This window comes from Zea mays, chromosome 5, assembly GCF_902167145.1.
Source record: "Zea mays cultivar B73 chromosome 5, Zm-B73-REFERENCE-NAM-5.0, whole genome shotgun sequence".
Classification (NCBI taxonomy): domain Eukaryota; kingdom Viridiplantae; phylum Streptophyta; class Magnoliopsida; order Poales; family Poaceae; genus Zea; species Zea mays.
In genome coordinates this window covers 19,914,847-19,928,413 of record NC_050100.1, presented here as the reverse complement: position 1 = coordinate 19,928,413, position 13,567 = coordinate 19,914,847, and the positions used below count along the sequence as shown (strand labels likewise).

General features: G+C 43.0%; 1 protein-coding gene and 1 non-coding gene across 5 annotated transcripts; both read left to right on the top strand.

Annotated features, from left to right (window-relative positions):
- Window positions 1-3,252: 3,252 nt before the first annotated feature.
- On the top strand, window positions 3,253-6,041 carry LOC100194152 (uncharacterized). Of its 4 annotated transcripts, none has more exons than XM_008683009.4 (8): window positions 3,253-3,641; window positions 4,188-4,335; window positions 4,437-4,559; window positions 4,661-4,704; window positions 4,798-4,923; window positions 5,271-5,355; window positions 5,436-5,492; window positions 5,590-6,041. In XM_008683009.4, exons 1-8 carry the CDS (start codon window positions 3,583-3,585, stop codon window positions 5,674-5,676), a joined length of 729 nt encoding a protein of 242 aa, XP_008681231.1. In that variant the 5' UTR covers window positions 3,253-3,582; the 3' UTR covers window positions 5,677-6,041. The 4 variants fall into 4 exon arrangements, with proteins under 4 accessions (XP_008681231.1, XP_035823625.1, XP_008681233.1 ...); NM_001358906.1 differs by having other exon boundaries at window positions 3,442-3,641; window positions 4,191-4,335; window positions 5,590-5,912; XM_035967732.1 differs by lacking the exon at window positions 5,436-5,492 and having other exon boundaries at window positions 4,191-4,335.
- A 2,730-nt stretch (window positions 6,042-8,771) lies between these two features.
- On the top strand, window positions 8,772-8,843 carry TRNAD-GUC (transfer RNA aspartic acid (anticodon GUC)). Its single transcript has one exon. It is a non-coding gene; the product is annotated as a tRNA-Asp (tRNA).
- Window positions 8,844-13,567: the final 4,724 nt, after the last annotated feature.

Here is a 13,567-nt window from a genome sequence, read left to right as displayed (position 1 = left end):
CCACACTCCGTCTCCGCGCATTTGATCGATTGTGTTAGTGATTTGAGCTCCATTCTAGTTGTGAACTCTTTGTGCTTCATTTTGAGCTCAAGTCTTGGCTTGTGTGTGTGTGTGTGTGCTGCGAATTTGTGTGTGTTGCTCCCCAACCTTACTCTTGTGCTTTCATTGTGATCTTTGTTGTAAGGGCGAGAGACTCCAACTTGTGGAGATTCCTCGCAAACGGGAAAAAGAGATAAGGAAGAAAAGTCGTGGTATTCAAGTTGATCATTGGATCACTTGAAAGGGGTTGAGTGCAACCCTCGTCCATTGGGACGCCACAACGTGGAAGTAGGCAAGTGTTACTTGGCCGAACCACGGGATAAAATCACGTGTCTCTTGTGATTGTTCCTTCTTTGATTGTCTGTGTTCGCAAGAACTCGTCTCATTAACTTGATTAACCCGCACTAATATTTTTATAATTAAGGTTGTTGGAATTTAGTGTTGAATTCTACAGGATCACCTATTCACCGCCCTCTAGGTGATCTCACTTGTAATCAAAGCAAGAGACACCAATTGTGTGGTGGTCCTTGTGGGGTCTAAGTGACCCGTTTGATTAAGGAGAAAGCTCACTCGGTCTAGGTCACCGTTTGAGAGAGGGAAAGGGTTGAAAGAGACCTAATCTTTGTGACCACCTCAACGGGGAGTAGGTTTTCAAGAACCGAACCTCGGTAAAACAAATCACTGTGTCATCCGCTTCATTTGCTTTTGATTTGTTTTTCACCCTCTCTTTCGGACTCGGGTTTAATTCTAACGCTAACCCCGGCTTGTAGTTTGTGCTTAAGTTTATAATTTTTAGATTCCGCCTATTCACCCCCTCTAGGCTACTTTCAGTCATTTTACCGGAAGGGTAGCTTATAGTTTGACAAACAACAATATCCTGCACGACTCGTAAGGTTTCTGGGTCATCAGCGAAACAACACTCAAAAGGCTCGAGAATCGATGGAATACAGTTCTGTGATTCTTCGGACAGTGAGGATGACTGTTCAGTGTGCCTAGAAGGTTGGTGGAAACAACTGACATTGCTCTTATAAGTTACAGGTTTAAGTGTCTAGCATGCATGGATAAAAAGATAAATAGTTAATTTTTTTGGAGTTGTACCTAGCTGCTGAAGGAAATACATGTTCATCCATTTGATTCATTCTAAATATGGTCATGCCTAAACCTAAGTGCTCAATTATGATGGTTCGTTAGATTATTGTTATTATTATCTGTTTCCATGTCAATGTAAAAGTAAAAAACATGTTAGGTGGTTTTGAACTTGCAAAAGGTGAAAGACAGATGTTCTAACCATCTTGCTTCCCCTTACAGTTTATGCGCAACACCATACATTTGTGGCTTCAACATTCCTTGTGCACTGAATCATATACTCATCTGTCCACACAGAATATGATTTCGAGAACCCGAAGATCGTGTTGCAGTGCAAACATAATTTCCACCTTAGTTGCATTTACGAGTGGATGGAAAGAAGTCAAGCTTGCCCTATCTATGCAAAGGTACCTACCTAGCTTTTTTCCAGAAACCATTTAAATGTTACTTGGTACTTTGTCGACATGGTTCTTTTAAACAGTCCGAAAACATTTTTAAGAGGATTATGTTTCCACTGCAGATTATGTTGTTCAATGAGGATGAATGACCCCGCTGAATCTGATGGAAGTCTTCACGGCCGGCAAGTGGAAGACCCAAGCTAAATCCTGTGTGTTGTGTACATGTGTTGATGAAATATAGTCCTAGATCGTTTGCTGAAACTTCCAGCGGTGTGAAAATTCATTTTTTTTCTTTGTAGAGTAGCTTATTCCTTTCTCTTCATGACAAAGTTGATGGTTTTGTGCCACCCTATACATTTTTTTATTGATGCTAATGTCCACGGGGATGCTTACATTAGGTTTTCATGCTGAAATCTAAGGTTTTGGAAACCTCAGTTTTCGGTCCAAATCCAAAGTGAATTAACAAGAAATAGACTAGTGGATAGCAGTGGGGGCCCCATAGGTACAACCGCTGGTGTCGGACTGCCTGCACTCGGGTGATTAGCTCTCGCTCGTAGGCTGCCAACTTCAAATGTGGTGGCGCGAAGGGCTAGTCCACTTCAAATGTGCCGTCCTTCTTCAACTAAATTTTGAAGACTGTCCACAGTGGTTACCTCTAAATTTTTCCTCATCTTGTGGTGGCGCGAAGGGCTAGTCCGCGTAGTCCCTAGACCAAACAAGGTTGGGTCTTGGCTGGGGCTCCTCAGACTGTCCACAACGGTTACCTCTAAATTTTCCCCCCTATATCACTTTTTGCGTCACATCATCAACATTTCACCCCCTACTTTTTCATCCCCCGCAGCGGTTTCCCCTATTTTCTCCCCATATATCCCACTACAACTATAAAATATTATTTCATATACTACTTTTTATCTACTATCAATTTTTCTTCTACTAACAATTAGAGCCGGACCCATAGCACAGTAGAAGGGGGAGGAGAAGAGTGCGCGCTGCATCCAACGGGAGAGAGAAGAGGAGGACACATGCGCTCTATCGTGGGGGCACCGTAGGGGGCAGCGCTGCGGCGTATAGGGGCTGTCTGTTGCCTCTACGGGAGGGGAGGGAGAGCGGCCACGGGAGCCGCTGCACACAGCCTCACCTTACCTGTTTAGGGATAGTTTAGTTGATACCCTTGGAGCGGTCGAGTCAGACTCTCTTGATCATATGTAATCTTTGTTTCAGTTTCGGTGTGGTGTGGATGATGATCTTGCTCAGCAAGATCCTCATCTTGTATGTAGGACTTTCTTTTCTCTCTAATATAAAAGATGTCCAGCTCAGTTTCATCAGATTAGTCGGGCGATCATCCAACAATTGATTAGGATTAGCGCAAGAAAAATACTTTTTTAGATAATGGATCAGAATTTCGGCTTTCGCTTATTTAGAGGGTAAGACCAAGTTCACACAACTTGAAATAAATCTAACAGATCACAAAAATAGGACAAAACTGTAAAGCTAAAGGCTTGTTTGGTTTATGGTTAAATATGTCACACTTGGACTAATTAGTCATTCGAATTAAATAAATAAACTTAGACATAAAAGTTAGATAAAATGTGGTAAGTTAGGGCCAACCACCTGGGGAGAAACAGGAGTGAACTACGGTGCAGCCTTTGGGCGGATTCTGCTGAAGGTGGCGGAGCTTTGCTTGCCTTCTCCTGTTTGACCGATGGAAATGGCCTTGTTCCCTTGCTCCGTTGTTCGTCGGGCTCGCTCGTGGCGCACACGCTTGTCCGTGGGCATCGACCACCGGATTTTTCTGGACCACCCGAGGTTCTTGGAAGGATTGGACGTACAGGAACGGCAGAGAAAGACAGAGCGCCTCACGTGCCTACCGTGGACCAGGTCCAGGGGTGGGTTGGCAGGTTGCTGAGACTGAGAGCACGGGACCGTGAAGGCGTGAACCGAGCCCACCCACCAACCAAATTCCGCGAGACCGCGACTGCTTCTCCATCCTTCCACGAACTAGACGAGGGAAGAGCGCTGAAGCTGTGGAGGAAAACGAAGGATCTCCCCGTGCTTGTGTATGCCAGGTCGCCTGCTCTCCGTCCGCATCCCGTCCCTCGCGAAACTCGGCGCTCCCAGGTTCGGTTCTTTTTTGTTGTTGTTGTTTTTTTTTTGGGTAGAACAACGATTTCATCCTAGCTGGTTGGGAAATATATTGTTGTATTGCCTAGTAAAAGAAAATCTTGGTAACACTGGTTGAAATAAGTTTTGGATACGGCCATCTTGGCCAAATCGTGGGATTAACTGTTAAGTTTAGGTGGATGAACCATGAACCAACATGGACCACACTTCCTTTCTGGAAAGGGAGCATATGCCCTTGCCTCTCGGTGTCATGTAAATTCTTGTGGAGTTGGCCAGCAGCCAGCTAGTTTGGCTAACAACTAGTTGTACTGTAGGCTTAGCTAACAAATTAGCTCACTTATTAGCCTCCTGTTTGGATGAGCTAGAGCTAATTTGATCTAAAAATTACCTGACTAACAAGAGCACTTGACTAACAATTAGCCCTATGCTCCTAACAGAGCCTAACTCAGCTACACTGACTAATCTGCAAAGGAATGACTAACAAACATATAAATCCCCCCCATCACTGACCAATCTGAATATTTGCTGCCGAAAACTGTATAGCAGGTGTGCAAAATCCATGGCTTCAGACACTGGCAAGAAGCTCATCCAGATCGATGTGAGCTCGGACACAGTATGCCCTTGGTGCTTTGTCGGCAAAAAGAACCTCGAGAAAGCGATGGAGCAAAGCAGGGACAAGTTTGACTTCGAGGTTTCGCTCCCCCTCTTCAGATCCCCGTCATGATCCCGGTTTCAGAATTCTTGTTTACGCGGGTGCCAACCCTGTGTCTGTCTGCTTGCTTTGCTTGGAAGGTCCGCTGGCATCCGTTCTTTCTAAACCCTGATGCGCCTAAGGAGGGCGTCAGGAAATCTGACTTCTACAAGGCGAAGTTTGGTCCTGTTCAGTATGAGCGTGTCATTTCTCGCATGGCCGAGGTTTCTTCCTGTGAACTTGCCTTAGGGTAGAATTTGCTCGCTTTTGCGCAGAAGGTGTTTAGAGCTGCTGTCCTATTTTAACGTGTGTGCTTGTGTATCAGATATTTCGAGGACTCGGGCTTGAGTATGACATGTCGGGGCTGACGTAAGTATATGGTTTTGAAGATGTGGTTTGCGTTCATCTTTCATGCCATGCAGCATCTTTTATTGGTTTGCTGATGTAAAGATTTTAATCCAGAGGGGATACGATGGATAGTCATAGGCTCATAGCACTTGCTGGACACCAAGGCTATGACAAGCAAAATGCTCTTGTTGGAGAATTATTCCTTAATTACTTTTGTGAAGGAAAGTATATTGGTGACAAGTGAGTATGGATCAAACCTTTTTTTTCTCAAACACATACATTATGGTGACAAGTATATTAGAAGAACTGCATATCATTTTATTATTTGAAGAGAGGAGATAGTATCAAACTTATACATTATGGTATGATCATCAAATTTAATTGCCCCAGTTTTCCAAATCTCTTCGTGATGGCCCACTGTTATGGTGTTAGCTGTCAATAATTCATTCTAGTGACGTTCTTTATCCTAGGTTTCATCATGCCCAATACAATTTTTTTAAATGCAGATTGCATCCTTTCTATGTTTGAGTGGTTTTTTTCTTTATTAATGTTTAAGCCATCTACTTAAATTATTTGATGTATTGCAGGCAGGTTTTGCTGGACGCTGCAAGAAAGGTGGGCATAGAAGGGGCCGAAGAACTGTTTCAAGACCCTACCAAAGGAGTCGATGAGGTATGTTTTCCAGTTAATTCTGCTCCTGGAGCCATATCTCTGTCATGACAGGGCTCACAAATCATTTTTATTGCTAAAAGGTTCAGGAAGAACTCAAGAAGTATTCATCTGGCATCTCCGGGGTACCACATTTTGTGGTATGAGGATTTATCGATGATGATGTTTATCATCTTTTATCCATCGTCCCATGTATAATAAATTTATTCATTTGCTATTCACTTCACCATCTTTCAGATCAATGATAAATATCAACTCAGTGGTGGCCAGCCTCCAAATGTATTCATGAGGGCGTTTGAGATGGCTGCAAAAGATGGAGCTTAATGGCATTTAAAAGGAGCTCCTCCAGTAGTCTTCGCATATGTTAAAAAGGAATAGGAGCCGAATTTAACAATAAAGTTCCAGCACAGCTCATCGCTGATTTGCGAAAAATATGTGGAATCAGTTGTATTTCCGTAGTTCTGATATGGTGATAATTAGTGGTGAAGATGGTGTGGATGTTCACTTTCGAATAAAATTCTAGGCGATCGGATATGGCATATGGGTTAGAATGCCCCATCATCAGAGCCCGGTCTGTATTTACATTTGGTTCGATAGGATGTGTGCAAGATATCAGAAAACAACAAAGTTCAGATTTGATATTCGAAAGGAATAAAAAAAAAGCTAGCATACACAGCTGCATTTAGATTGATTGTTACCATTTACACTGAATATTCCGCAAATTTTCTGGTCCAATACCATTTATTAACCTGGAGAAATTTCTGCCATATTAAAGCTTGAAATTTAATCATTGTCATTTTGTTCCAAACCATCTGACAGATCCTCCTAAAAATCATTGCCAAGGGGCCCCTCACTGGTTAGGACCATGAGTCCAAACACCGATAGACATGCACGATAAACTCGCTCCCGATGCGTTCGGCAACCTATGGCGCATCCATGACAACGTACTCCACGGCTCAGGGGTGTTCCTGCCCTCGACATCCTTCCCTAAGTATTACAGCTCGCGCATATGGGCCATGAGGGCTTCTAGAAAACTCTACAACAACTGCATGCCAATTTCCATGCCGAGGGTGACTACATCTTGGTGCGCGATTACGTGTGTCTGAGCACAGAAGATCGAGTCGCTACACTTGGTCGGTCTCCTTTAGTCGCTTGATGTTCCCTCCCAGATATGTCGGACATTGCCCTTGACTTCATCGAGAGCCTTCCACGCATACACGACAAGTCAGAAATTCTAACGGTGGTGGACCGCCTTTTGAAGTACACCCACTTCATTGTTCTTGGTCACCCCTACACTGCCTCCTCCATAGCGTGCGTCTTTTTCACTGAGATTGTCCGACTCCACGGTTTTCGGATGTCTATCATCAACGACCATGACCCGTTGTTCATTAGCGTCGTATGGCGCGACTTGTTTAGGATGGCAGGTGTCAAGCTGTGCATGAGCACCACCTTCCACCCGTAGATAGATGGTCAGTTTGAGGCCGCCAACAAGACCATCGCCATGTACCTCCGTTGCATCACCGGTGACCGTCCCCGTGCATGGGTCGAGTGGCTACCTTGGGTGAAATACTACACCTCATGTGCCACTCTGTTTCAGGTGGTTTATGGCCGACTGTCCCTGCGCTGGCCCCATTCTTGGTAGGCACAACGCACACCCGGACAGTGGACAACATGTTGTAGGAGTGGGACCTTTTCTTGATAGAGGTGCACGACCGACTTCTCCAAGCGCAGGCCTACGCCAAGCGCTACTACGATGGCTATCATCATGACGGCATGACCTTGAGTGCTCCGTAGGTGCGCCTCCTCCATCACCAAGCTGCCTCCCTTGTGACCCACCCCAACGTCAAGCTCGGCCCCTGCTATGCCATGCCTTTCCAACTCAAGGAGGGCATTGACGTTGTTGAATACCGCTTGCAGCTACCCGAGGGTGCTCTCATCCATGACGTCTTCCATGTCAGTCTCCTCAAGCAATACTATGACGCTCCTCCTTTAGGGCCTCCAAAACTTCCGCGGATAGAGCACGGGCGCCTGCTGTCTATCACCTTGAAGGGCATAGAGGATCACCCCGTCGAAGGTCGAACCCTTCTTTTGAAGTGGAAGACTTTGCCGGGTACTCTGTTTAGGACTGATGAGGTATCCGAACCCATGTTAGCCTTCCGGTTAAGGCCTTGTTCGTTTCTGTCGGAATGCACCCGGAATCGTTCCAGCTAATCAAAATTTATATAAATTAGAGAAGCAATCTGGTTAGGAATCGTTCCGACCCACCAATCTTGCACAAACGAACAAGGCCTAATTCATCTGTCGCCAAGGCCTTTTGGCTTAAGGACCTGATGTATTGCTTCGTATTCAATCTTGTCGAAGGCCTTTTCAAAGTCTAGTTTCAGTATAATCTCTTCAGTTAATGGTTAGGTTTCATAGTAATACGATCTTGTTTTCCTTTTTCTGGGTTAAATACAGGACTCTGCTGGTGCTGCTCTTGCTACACCGTGAAGTTTATTTGCAGCTCTAGGTCCTTGATTATCATTTGTGTGACGTAGACATAGGTGTATTGCTGAAGCGAGATTAGAAGACTAGCTGCTGGAGGTGGCCATTCAGCTGCTGTAACTGATGCATGTTCATTTAAAAGAGCTTTGTGAGTTCAAGCTTGCTGCTTGCCCGAGACCGTGAACCTTTCAAATGCTGAACTAATAGAAGATGTTGCATCCAGTCACTGGGAACTAATAGAAAATTGCTTGTCCGTGATCAGTTACTCCAACAGGACACAGTGTGCAGTACCAAATATTAGTTTGACCTCTTCTTTTTTTTTGGATTTTTCATTCATTTTGTTTAACTAATCATAGTGGTTCATTCTGGCATTACCACAGGCAACATTTGCATAACGAGGGAGACTGAATTCCTGGAAAAGCAAAGTGGCTGAAGAGGTGAATGCTATAGCCTGTTAGGCCGCTCGAAGATAGTTAAAGCGGTCTGAGGCTGAAGCTTAGTCAATGCTAAACATGGATTTATCTCACAATTTGTAGCTTGACCTCCCAGTAAAACTATTGGTTCAGACATTATTTGTAGCGGTCATGGAAAATATGCGTGACTCGTAGTGTCCCTCTCAATTGTATCGAAGGAGCAGAGGCTCTGTATGAACTTGTTCGAGTGTCAGTCAGGTTGCTATACAAAACCTTTGCATTCCTCGAAGTTTAAGACATGTACCTATATATATATATATTTTGCAGCCATCAAGTATGGAGATCCGAATTCGATGCTAATAATTCCGCTTGGTGCCGGACTGCCGGTCAAGATTTGCCTGATATTGTTAGTTTGTTACTCTAAGAACGGAGACATGAAATTTTGTCCTCGCTTTGTTACCATGTGGTTGTGATAAGATATTTAACATACTTAAACAACATAGTAGGAGTAATAAACAAAAAGTCGTTGTAGTATAGTGGTGAGTATTCCCGCCTGTCACGCGGGTGACCCGGGTTCGATCCCCGGCAACGGCGCATTTTTTGATTTTTTTGCATTCTTTATTTATATTTTAATTAGTATACTATAACTACTAAGCGTTCGATCCCTGCAACAGCGCACTTTTGACAATGATTTTTTCTCGCATTCTTTATTTATTTTAATCTACTACAAAAGTCAATTAACCTGATATTGTTTTCGGATTCTATCTCTCTTGTGATTCGCAAATCGCAAGCAACAATCGAGCACTTTCGTTCATATCAGTTTGCCTCAGTAGATACAACCGTATTATTTTCGAAATGGAGCGGTTACCTAGTGAAGGGATATAAAAATGATACTCCCTCTGTACCACCCAATTTATAATTCGTTTTACGTTTTTAGCCTAAGTTTAACTAACTTGTCTTATTAAAAAATTTCATATTTATTACTAGTTTTTACTGTAATATTGTTTAGCATATAATATATTTTAAGTATGACTTTGATTTTTTTTTATTTTTTTCGTAAAAAATAAAATAAGACGAGCCAGTCAAACTTGACACAAAAAAGTCAAACAAATTAGAATTTAGGACAGAGGGAGTAATTTGATTGTATAATTTTTACTTGAGAAATATTTTTTCTTGTGTTTTGTTGAAATGAAACCTTCCAAGACATGTTCATAGTTAATATTTTCCGGCACATGTCACTCAATCGCAATTGTGTCCACTACTTCATACAACGATACGAAGGATTCAGGCTCCCTTTGGCAGGGCTCTCTGGATGGCTCCTCTGTCTCTTCGTGAAGCCGTGCCAAACGGTCTTAAAAAAACGACTCCTCATCGAGAGCCATCAAGGAGCTAGAGTCATTTTGTTATTGGGAGACGAAGCACCACAAAACAGGATTGGAACAGACGACCAAAAAGAAATAATTAGAATCTGACAAATCTTAATTAACAACATGTCTTTTAAGTACCAAATAAGTTAGAATAAATTAAAGTTAAACTCAACATAAGCCATGAATTAAGGTTCAATCATGTGGATAACTATTTTTTATTTGCTTCAATTCAATAATAAACCTTTAACTATATTATATTCTTTTAATTATCTTTTTATTGATTTTCCCATGTCAACTTGAGTTTTCTCCTGCATCTCTTCTCATTATTATCGTGTCTTAGGATCCCACTATTGTTGGATATGTGCAAACAATCTTAATTGATATGGGAGAAACTTTTCTTCAATTACACCTAGTCTCTCACGAATATCTTCATTTTGGGCTCGACCCCTTCTTATATGGCCGTAAATTCAATATAACGTGAACATGACCTCTTTTTAATGGCTAATATTCTGCACCATAAAACATGCACGTCTAATCATAATATGCACGTCTAATCATCATCATATATTCTCAGAAGAAGTTAAAACACTAATTTCTAAATGAAACATAATAAGGCTCCTGGACCTGACAGGTTCCTAGCTGAGTTTTATCAGGTTTTTTGGGAACTCATAAAGAGTGATCTTATGGCTATGTTTCTAGATTTTAAGAAAGGAGATTTATCCATGTCCAGTCTCAATTTTGGAATCATAACTTTGATACCCAAACAAAGAGAGGTTGCACATATTAAGCAGTTTAGACCTATTTGCCTACTAAATGTGAGTTTTAAGATTTTCACTAAGGTAGGAGTAAATAGAGTTCAAAAATTAGCAGATAAGTTGATTAGGCCATCACAGTCAGCCTTTATGCCACAAAGAAATATTTTGGATAGTGTAGTAGTGTTGCATGAGATGTTACATGAGCTACATACAAAAAGACTAAATGGTGTAGTTTTGAAGTTGAATTTTCAGAAGGCATATGATAAGATTAAATGGCCTTTCTTGCAGCAAGTTCTAAGAATGAAGGGGTTCAGTAACGAATGGTGCTCCTGGATCAATCACTTTACCTCAAAAAAGTTTAAGTATCAGGGCTAGTGACAGTTTAGGGAGATTTTTCCAATCTAAAAAAAGGACTAAGGAAGGGTGATCCCCTGTCACCTCTTTTATTCAATTTAGTGGATGACATGCTCGCCATTTTGATTGATAGAGCAAAAACTGCAGGCCAAGTTACAGGGGTTCTACCTCATTTGGTAGATAAAGGATTGTCTATTCTTCAATATGCGGATGATACAATCTTGTTTATGGATCATGATTTGCTTAAAGTAGTTAATATGAAACTGCTATTATGTGCTTTTGAGTAGCTTTCTAGGCTCAAGATAAATTTTAACAAGAGTGATTTTTTTGCTATGGATAAGCTAAACACTTCGAATTTGAGTATACTGAGCTGTTTGGGTGTGCAAAGGGGCAATATCCATTTCATTACATGGGAATTCCTATGCATCATACTAGACTAAATAACAAACACTAGAGAATAGTGGAAGAAAAAATTGAAAGGAAACTAAATTCTTGGAAAGCCAAATACTTAACCTATGGAGGAAGGTTGACACTGATAAATTATGTATTGAGCAATTTGGTGGTCTATATGGTTTCCTTCTTTAAAATTTCTAAAGAGGTATTGAAAAGAATTGATTTCTTTAGATCAAGATTCTTCTGGCAAGAAGAACAACAAAATAAAAAATATAGGCTAGCAAGATGGAATATTATGTGTAGACCAGTTGAGCAGGGTGGTCTGGGGATAAATGACTTAAGACTACATAATACATGTCTCCCTAGTAAATGGTTGTTTATACTTTTCAATGAGGACAATTTGTGGTAGAATATGATTAGGAAAACGTATCTCACTAGGAATACAATTTCACAAGTACAATGTAAAAAGGGCGATTCCCAGTTTTGGTCTAGACTTTTGGGGGTTATAGACCAGTTTCTAAAGTTTGGTCGTTTTGACCTCCAAGGTGGAGAGCAAGTTAGGTTTTGAGATGACATCTGGCTTGGTGCAAGAGCTCTAAAATTTAAGTATCCATGTCTATATAATATAACCTTTAGAAAACATGCATTTATGGCTGAAGTAGTGAGTTATGATCCACAAAATTTAAATTTCAGGAGAGCAATAGTGGGAAGAATTGAAGCTAAATGACAACATCTTTGTGCTAGATTACAACCTATATAACTTACCAATAACAGGGATTCCTTTTTTGGCTTTCTTTAAAAATGGCAAGTTTTCTGTGGGCTCTATGTATGATAGGTTGTGTAATCTTGATGTTGTACCTGAAAAGGTATCAATTTGGAAAACAAAGGTACCCCTAAAAATCAAGGTGTTTCTTTGGTTTATTCATCAAGGAGTTACACTCACCAAAGATAATCTAGCTAGAAAAAAGTGGAAGGGTAGTTTAAAATGTTGTTATTGTAACTGCAATGAGAGCATTGATAATCTCTTCTTCAGATGTTGCTTTGCTAGATTCATTTGGAGATTAGTTGAGATTTGCACTGGAATTAGGGCTCCTCGAAATGTTGCACACTATTTCGATCATTGGACTATGGAAGCTGAATCCAGTGTTAAAAAACTAATGTGGATGAGTGGAGCTGTTGTTTTATGGTCCATATGGCTTTGTAGAAATGATTATATCTTCAACAATGCTTTCATTTCATCTCCTATGTGAAAGGGAAATGTGGCTTTGGGCCATTTCTATAATTGTTTTGGTGATTAAATGCCCAACACATTGTTTTGAACTCATATGTGCTAAGTAGGTGAAAAGTGCACATCAAAGAACAAGGTATGTTTCTAGACTTAGTAAATTATTTTAATACTAACTGTTTATCTAAGTGCTAGAAACAGTGCCAAGAAAAGAAGAAAATAATTGGAGAAGATATGGCTCAGGACAGCCAAAACCAGCACCAGTCTGGCACACCGGACTGTTTGGTGCCCCAGGCTGGCTCCGTGCGAACTGGCCACTCTCGGGAATCGGCGGGGCGACGTGGCTAAAAATCACCGGACTGTCCGGTGGTGCACCGGACTATCCGGTGAGTCAGAGCCGCCCGAGCCAACGGTCACCAGCGCAATCAGCGGGCGACGCGTGGCCCACGCCAACGGTCAGTTGGGCACACCGGACTGTCCGGTGCGCCAACGGGACCGCCGGCTCAACGGTCGGATGCGCTAGATAAGGAAGGAGATCGAGCACCGGACTACTATAGGACCTGTCCGGTGGTGCACCGGACTGTCCGGTGCACCACTCGACAGAAGGCAGGATTTGCCTTCCAAGTTGATCTCCAACGGCTCCTAGCTGCCTTGGGGCTATAAAAGTGTCGGCGTTTCGAGACCGGGGGGGTCCCTGGGCCGACGAGTGAAATGTCGCCGCGTGCCCCAGCCCAGATGGGTCGGCGCGAGGCCGAGCGCGAAGGGGGGAGAAAGGTGGCCGGAGACGGGCGTGAGAGAGGTGGAAAGCTCGCAGCCTTCGTGTTCGTCCCGCGCCCAGGTCGGGTGCGCTTGCAGTAGGGGGTTACAAGCGTCCACGCGGGAGAGGGAGCGAGCGGCCTTACGCGAGCGCCTGTCTCGTCCTCGTCCCCGCGCGGCCAACCCTCTGTAAGAGGGCCCTGGTCCTTCCTTTTATAGGCGTAAGGAGAGGATCCAGGTGTACAATGGGGGTGTAGCGGAGTGCTAACGTGTCTAGCGGAGGAGAGCTAGCGCCCTAAGTACATGCCATCGTGGCAGCCGGAGAGGTTTTGGCACCCGGTTCGTGTGGTGTCGTGGTCGTCGGAGGAGCGCTGGAGCCTGGTGGAGGGACAGCTGTCGAGTCCTTGCTGACGTCCTCTTGCTGACGTAAGGGGGCTGAGAGCCGCCGTCGTCAGGGAGCGTGCGGGG